The 8,540-nt window shown below is 49.2% G+C and overlaps 1 protein-coding gene across 1 annotated transcript in view; it reads left to right on the top strand.

Moving 5' to 3' along the window:
• Positions 1-1,129: 1,129 nt before the first annotated feature.
• DENR (density regulated re-initiation and release factor) overlaps positions 1,130-8,540 on the top strand; it is a 46,412-nt gene continuing 39,001 nt past the window's right edge. Inside the window, exons 1-4 of the mRNA XM_075323078.1 lie at positions 1,130-1,254; positions 3,469-3,587; positions 5,710-5,729; positions 8,210-8,294. Of these exons, the coding sequence (XP_075179193.1) occupies positions 3,479-3,587; positions 5,710-5,729; positions 8,210-8,294 (214 nt within the window). The 5' untranslated portion in view covers positions 1,130-1,254; positions 3,469-3,478. The remainder of the gene's footprint in view (positions 1,255-3,468; positions 3,588-5,709; positions 5,730-8,209; positions 8,295-8,540) is intronic.

Here is an 8,540-nt window from a genome sequence, read left to right as displayed (position 1 = left end):
GACTGAGGGCTCAAAAACGCTGGAAAACTGCAAAAAACATTGACATGCTGCATCTTCAGAAACGCAGCCAAAAAAAGATGCACCGTGTGGACAGAAAAATAGAAATCTTAGACTTTGCTGGGAGAAGGAAATGTATGCATTTTGGTGCATCTTTGTGACCTCAAAAACGCACCAAACACGCAGCAAAAGATGCAGTGTGAACTTAGGGGCACTTTGCACACTACGACATCGCAAGCCGATGCTGCGATGCCGAGCGCGATAGTCCCCGCCCCCGTCGCAGCTGCGATATCATGGTGATAGCTGCTGTAGTGAACATTATCGCTACGGCAGCTTCATATGCACTCACCTGCCCTGCGACATCGCTCTGGCCGGCGAACCGCCTCCTTATTAAGGGGGGGGGTCGTGCGGCGTTATAGCGTCATCACACGGCAGGCGGCCAATAGAAGCGGAGGGGCGGAGCTGAGCGGGATGTAAACATCCCGCCCACCTTTGTCCTTCCGCATAGCCGGCGTGAGCCGCAAGACGCAGGTAAGGTGATGTTCCTCGCTCCTGCGGCTTCACACACAGCGATGTGTGCTGCCGCAGGAACGAGGAACATCGTAACATCGGTCCTTCCGAAATTATGGAAATGACCGATGCTACACAGATCATACGATTTGGACGTTTTTTGCGCTCCTTAATCGTATCAAAAAGGATTTACACACTATGATATCAACTGCAACGCCGGATGTGCGTCACTTTCGATTTGACCCCACCGACATCGCAGCTGCAATGTCGTAGTGTGCAAAGTGCCCCTTAGCCTAAAGTGAATAAACATATGGACGCGCAGTATTGTTACTTGATGAGGGGCTCTTAGAAAGTTTGGGAAGTCTGTCTGTTTAATATATCTGCCCCAATGATGACAATTCTTGGAACATAACAATGACCTGCCCAAGATCGCCATCTCATCACTGCTCCCCTTTCCCGTTCCTGTTCGTACTGCAATCGGACGGCGACTGAAGTGCAGTGAGCGATCTATATGACACATGGGATGACCGGCACATTTCCTCACAAGTAATATGCGCAGTCAGTACATATTGAGTGTACCAAGATGGCGGCCGGAAGTTAGTCATGGCTTGGGAAGAGCTTGCATCACGACGGCGGAAGTGGCGGCAGTGCAGGGAGAAGCGGCATTGGACAGCTTCCCCGGCGTGGGGACCGGGCTGTGATCTGCATGTGAAACGGATCCCGGGAGCAGAGAGGACGGCTGCTCGGGTAATGTGTGTGCTAATGGGGGGAACTGAGAGCACCATGATGTCTGCCACTAATGTGCCCGCAGGAGGAGGCTCGGTCCTCCCAGGGCCCGACACATGAGAGCGGATCAGGGCCACACTCGGCATCCTGGTAGTGTCTGCTGTGCTCCCCTGCCCATTACAGGCCTGGCAGTGCACTCCACCCACAGGAGCAGGAGACATGTGCCTGCCGGGACACTACAGAGCCCAGCAACCCCTGACTGCGCTGCCTATCCACACCCAGCACAGGCCCATACACCGGCGTGTCATAGCCTGCTTAAATATAGCATGTGGGTGTGTGCCAATACTGTGCGCCACTGACCGTAACTGGGTGGTGGAGTCGCCAGCTGGGGGGTGATCCAATAAAAAATAAATATATATATCTCATCCTCTCTGTCTTCAGTGCCATGTAATGGTGATTACGGCATTATTCACTCCTTGGGTGGTTTTAGTGTTATTCCCATATAGTACATTTCAGGCAATTCCTCAGGAGGTGCCATATGTGTATAGTGGATATATCTCAGGAACAGGGTCTGAGATCCCATACACATGAATGTGAATTCTGACACCTCGTCCACTAACGACATCCGGCCCCACTCTCATAATAAACCCCATCCCATCAGTGGGGAATATCTACTGTGGGTTGTATGGGGGGGTATCCATAATGGGCACAACCCCTATATAACCCCAGGGGCCTCTCGGCTAATTATCATGTATGGGCAGCCCCATTACTAGCCACAAACAAGGACCAGGAGGGTTTTTATTATTTTCTCCATTATTTTTTTTTCCCAGTTCCTCTCACTCTCGGAGACGTACGCTTTAGTATTCACTGAACTTTCCTTTCTTGCTATCCAGCAGCCATTACATATCCTGATGAGGTATAAAGACGTGTTTTCTTACAGGCTCCAACCGTGGTTCTCGTGGCCACATCTATAGCATCTTGTATGTCTGTTGTAGGTTCAGGCCACGAGACCTGCACTCAGGCTGGGAACTGTGGACGATAAATACAGTCCACGGATATTGTCGTGGCTAGTGAATTTACCGAAGGCCATACCATGTTGGAGAGATGGTAAAGATGCCATTGTGCCACGTGATAGGACTGCATAGAATCGTGTGAATGGATATTATTCCTCTACATGGAACACCTGTGGTGCGGTATTATTTATAATGTATACCTCCACACACCAACAGTAATGCCTGGTGTGAACCTGCCAAGAGATATTCCCATGTCTCCTGCCATAAATGTATGATGGCCATGAGTCTTGAGGACCAGGCTCGGTTGTCAGTGGAGAGGTGGCCACAGACTCGCAGCTCTCATTCATTTTTATCAGCAGTGGTCACAGCTTCCATTGAAATGAATTGAGGCCACCTCTGCCGACAGCGGAGCCTGCTGAGCAGGGCTGTGGAGTCGGTAAGCCAAACCTTCGACTCCGACTCCTCAAATTCTCTTGCACCGACTCCGGCTCCGACTCCGACTCCTACATATATTGCTTATAGTTAGGTGAAAAATTTATTGTAGTACATGAATATGTGTATGTGAACATCAGACATTTAATAATTTTTATGATACAATAATCAAGATACTTGGATAGAACATAAAATATATTTATTGGAATACAACTTTAGAACACAAAAAACTGTAATAAATTGTAAATATGTAATACACTATGTAATATACAGTAGATTACATATATATCTTGTGTGTGTATATACACTGTATGTATGTGTGTGTGTGTGTGTGTATATATATATATATATATATTACATATTTACAATTTTAGTTTTTTGTGTTCTAAAGTTGTATTCCAATAAATATTTTATGTTCTATCCAAATATCTTGATTATTGTATCATAAAAACAATTAAATGTCTGATGTTCACATTGTACTCCAATAAATTTTTCACTTAAATATAAGCATTATACTAAATGTTATTATTTAGTAAAATATTCAGCACATTCTGCATTGCACTCCTGTCCCCAATTTATTATATATTTTAGGAGTCGGAGTCGGTGCATTTTATACCGACTCCGACTCCACCAAAATGAGCTCCGACTCCACGACTCCGACTCCGACTCCACAGCCCTGCTGCTGAGACCCATATCTCACATTTATAGCATATGACGTGGATATGTTCTAGATGTATGCGATGGGACAACCCCTTCCCACTATTTCTGTAATTTGCCATCTTTTTTCCAGGGTCTTGGAGATGGCTAGTACAGCAACTGAAAATTCAGAGCCAACACAAGATTGTAAAGGAGATGCCAGAATTCCTAAAGTCGATGGCGATTATCCACTAAAAGTACTGTACTGTGGAGGCAAGTATTTTAATCTAGGTTGTTTCACTTTAAGTACCGTATTTTTTGTTTTATAAGATGCACTGGATTATAAGACGCACCCCAAGTTTAGAGAGCAAAAATGGGGTCAGTTTTATAAGGAGCAGGAGGAGGGGCGTCAGCTGTGGTGGAGTGGGAGTCACAGGAGACAGTTGGTTCTGGAGTACGGCGATGCGGAGGGGGGCCAGATGTTCACTACGGGCGCTGCTCTGTGCCGGGGAGGGGGGCTAGATGTTTACTGCTGGTGGCGGATCTGTGCCGGGGGGGGGGGGGGCTAGATGTTCACTGCTGGTGGCGGATCTGCGGAGGGGGGGCCAGATGTTCACTGCTAGTGGTGGATCTGCGGAGGGGGGGGGGAGATGTTTACTGCTGGTGGCGGATCTGCGGAGGGGGCAGATGTTCACTGCTAGTGGTGGATCAGCGGGGGGGGCAGATGTTTACTGCTGGTGGCGGATCTGCGGCGGGGGGGGCAGATGTTCACTGCTAGTGGCGGATCTGCGGAGGGGGGGCAGATGTTCACTGCCGGTGGCGGATCTGCGGAGGGGGGCAGATGTTCACTGCCGGTGGCGGATCTGCGGAGGGGGGGCAGATGTTCACTGCCGGTGGCGGATCTGCGGAGGGGGGCAGATGTTCACTGCCGGTGGCGGATCTGCGGAGGGGGGGGCAGATGTTCACTGCCGGTGGCGGATCTACGGAGGGGGGGGGGGGCAGATGTTCACTGCCGGTGGCGGATCTGCGGAGTGGGGGGGGGGGCCAGATGTTCACTGCCGGTGGCGGATCGGAGGGGGGGGGGGCCAGATGTTCACTGCCGGTGGCGGATCTGCGGAGGGGGGGGGCCAGATGTTCACTGCCGGTGGCGGATCTGCGGAGGGGGGGGGGGGGAAGATGTTCACTGCCGGTGGCGGATCTGGGGAGGGGGGGGGGGGCAGATGTTCACTGCCGGTGGCGGATCTGGGGAGGGGGGGGGGCAGATGTTCACTGCCGGTGGCGGATCTGGGGAGGGGGGGGCCAGATGTTCACTGCCGGTGGCGGATCTGGGGAGGGGGGGGCCAGATGTTCACTGCCGGTGGCGGATCTGGGGAGGTGGGGGGGGCCAGATGTTCACTGCCGGTGGCGGATCTGTGCCGGGGGGGCAGATGTTCACTGCCGGTGGCGGATCTGTGCCGGGGGGGGCAGATGTTCACTGCTGGTTGGTCGGCGTGTGTGCAGATTGAGTTACTGGCTCAATGACAAGCTGAGATCCCATCTGCGCACGTGCCACCTCCGGGAGCCATTTACCTAAAGTCCGCTACTGGGATATCAATGGGCCGGATGCGGTGCATGTGCAGATGAGAGCCTGAGCCAAGAGCTCCATCTGCGCACATGCCAACTCTGGGCGCCATTATTTGAAGTCCTCTCCACTGACATCTTGAGAATGGCTTATGCCTCGCCGCACAGAGCAGCGCCCGCAGCACAGTGCACAGCATTGCCCTGCCTCCTGTGACCCCTCTCCACCACCCACCCGGTAAGCTGCATTCGGATTTTAAGATACACCATTCATTTTCCCTTCCATTTTCCTGTTCAAACCAAGCACAGGAGCTTGGTGCATCATGGTGGAGCCAAACATTTAAGTGCTCCATCCCACCTGCTAGATTTATATTTATCCCCTTCTTTGACAGCTCTGTGTTTATAGAGTCAGAAAAGGGCTGCAAAAGAGAGGAAACAAGCAGGTGTATAAATGTTTGGCCCCGCCATAATGCACCGAATGCCTGTGCTTGGTTTGATCAGTCATTGTGTGCTGACAGTCCCTTTCATTGATTCTTTGAAGCTTCTTATCCAAACATTGGAAAACCCATTGTAGCATCTGGTTGTTGCATTTTACCTTTGCTTTAATCAACCATTTTTTTCTATTGGATTTATGTATTTGCCATACATTACCAAAGATGATTAATCTGTCCAGTTTTTCTCTGCATTTGCCTCAGTTTGGTTTCTTCTGGCCCTCTGTTATTATTCCTGCCTCAGAAGTCTTCCTATATTATCCATGTTGTTTCATTTGTTTTTTGTCCTAATTTTGCACATGAGATCTTTGTAGACTAACGCTGTGTAATTTCTTGTCCTCCTGCAGTGTGTTCACTACCAACAGAGGTAAGAGTTGTGTTCTGTTTTCTTCTTATTTATCAAATTGCAATATTATTAGTGCTTGCCTTCAGCTGTGGCTGCCCCGGATTCTGTAGAACGGTGCTTGCTGCCCCTGCCATGTCTGGAGTCCACAGATGGTCCATAGTTACCTCCTGAATTGGGAGCCACGGCTTGATGGCTCCAGCTACCCCATGATGGGAATATTACATGACGCAGTGCTCTAGTAGCTCTGTACACCGGATTCTTTTATTTTCCAAAGGTGGTAGTCCTGGTATATGGAATGAATTACCTTTCCCTAATACTAGCCCCCCCCCCCCCTCCCCCGCCCGCCAAAAAAAAATCTTACTAGTAAGATATCTAACATATGGAACCTAATTCATGACCAGCTGTGGCATTCTGACCCTGTCCTGTCCCAGCTCTGCCCATTCTGGAGGGACAAGGGTGTAACGCTACAAGTGAAATTTGGAATTAAAGAGAACCAACCACCAGTATTTTGCAATATGAACTAAAGGCAGTGCTATACTAGCAATAAGGGTACGGTTCCACTTGAGTGTGACTCGTGCGAGTCTCACATTGGTATCACCCGGCACAGCCGCACGCTCTCCGACAGGAGCGGGTCGGCTGCATGTATTTCTATGCAGCTGAGGCGCTCCTGTCCAGAGAGCGTCAGGCTGAGCCGGGTGATATCAATGTGAGACTCGCACGAGTCACACTCAAGTGGATCCGTACCCCAAGATGCAGAATCCATACCTGTTGTTTAAAGTTCCGATATTTGGTTACAGAAATATCTTTATTAAATGTTGCAGAAATGCACTGCACTTTGACGGGTGCAACTGGGGCGGCCTGTGTGGGTCGGGTCCTCGGTGTTTATTCCTCCTCCGGCGTCCTGGCTTGCCCCCCATTGCGGTTATTAACGGCGCGTGCGCATTGCCACAGTGATTCTATCTTCATTAAAATGATGCCAGAGTCCACGCATGCACGAACTATCTCTGGCGCAACTCTATTGAAGACACTTTGGTGAAGACTGAGAGGCATCAGTGCGTGCACAGATTTTTTTTTTTTTTATTTATTTTTTTTTTTTTATAAAGTCTGCACATGTGCCCCTGCCGCTCAGTCTTCAGCGCAGTATCTTCAATAAAATGGTGCTGGAGATTGTGGTTTTCATGCACCATTTTAATAACTACAGAGTCACTGTGTCAATGCGCATGCACCACCAACAGCAATGGCGGAACAGTGTGATATTCAAATAAAGAAAAGGGGGCACATTTTAGAGGACACTGGAGGAGGTGTTTGCATTGAGGACCCGACCCACAAAGGCCGCCCCCGTTGCACTCCTCAATCATAGTGCAGTGCATTTCTGCAAGCATCCGATCTTTCTATAACCGTTATGCCTGGATTCTGCATCTTAGTGCCTGTATGGCACTGTCTTTAGTTCATATTGCAAAATCCTGGTGGTTGGTCCTCTAATGGCTATTCTTACTCAAATGTGCAACTTTTCAAAGCATTTGCTGAATCTGGATGCAAATCCTTATGTTCTGCAAGTAGAAAAGATTCATCTGGCGGCAGCAGCTTATTCCACTGTTGTTTTAGAGAACGTGGGAGCACTCCCTTCATGTCTAGGGGAGATTGGGTGAGGTAGCCATGGGCCAACTGTTATCTAGGGTGTAAAGCCACCTTAAGGGTACGTGCCCACAATCAGGACCCGCTGCGTCCTGGACGTCGTGGGTCCTCACCTACAAAGCTCCTATGCAGGATACCCCAACGGCCTGGGGTTGGTGTGCTGCGGTCTCTTGCTTGTGTTTTCCCTACAGAGGACGCTTGCGAGTCCGCAGCAAAGAAGTGACATGCTGTGGCTCAGGAAAACCACACCGCAGGTCAGTTTTTGCTGCTGGCTCCACACGCACAATGGGCATGGGATTTTTAGAAATCCCATCTACTGTGATTGTACTATACATCGTAGCGTTTGGACACAGCTGAAGCACGCTGGTCCAAAACGCTGCGAACATTGATCGTGGGCACATGCTCTAAGCCTTAGATGACCTATTGGAAGCATTATCCTTTCCAAACTAATGGCTCATCCATACCCAGGGAGACTCCTTCATAGTGCCGAATTGGTTGGCTAAGGTCCCCGTAAGGTTGGCTAAGGTCCATCAGTGTGTTGTCACACAAATAGCACACGGACATCTGGATACCACATGGAGAGCATGAACCTGTATACTTACCTGTCTCCGATGCTGCTGTCACACTTCTGGGTCCACAATCGGTGCAGTGAATATTCATGAGGCGTAATGAGCAGGACCCGGAAGTAACAGCAGCGCTGGAGACATACAAGTATAAAAATCCATTTAATTAGTGTGTCCTCCGGTTCATGTCATACGGATCATATCAGTGAGTGGTCCATGTGACACCCATGCTGCCAGCCAAAAACAGACATGTTGCCTTGTGACCTATACTGTGCCTCACTTACATTTCATTGTGTTCTTCAGTACTGTGAATACATGCCCGACGTTACAAAGTGCAGGCAATGGTTAGAGAAGAACTTTCCAAACGAGTTTGCAAAACTTACGTTAGGTGAGTGAATCCTTTTATATTTCTCTCTTATATCCTGTATAACTGACCACTCTCCTAGGGGCAGTATTGTGACTAAACTGTGAACTTAGTAACTGAAAAAAGAAGGCGTCAGATCCTCAAAATGATTACATTTTATTTTCTGGATTTTTTTTTTTTCTTCTCTTCCCCCTCCCACCCCCCCAAATCATGATTGTCATTTGTGTGTAGTTGGCATGAAGACTTGTCTCCTTTTGACGAAGGGTGAAA

Source organism: Anomaloglossus baeobatrachus, chromosome 1 (assembly GCF_048569485.1).
Source record: "Anomaloglossus baeobatrachus isolate aAnoBae1 chromosome 1, aAnoBae1.hap1, whole genome shotgun sequence".
Lineage (NCBI taxonomy): Eukaryota > Metazoa > Chordata > Amphibia > Anura > Aromobatidae > Anomaloglossus > Anomaloglossus baeobatrachus.
This window is presented reverse-complemented; position numbering and strand designations above follow the sequence as displayed.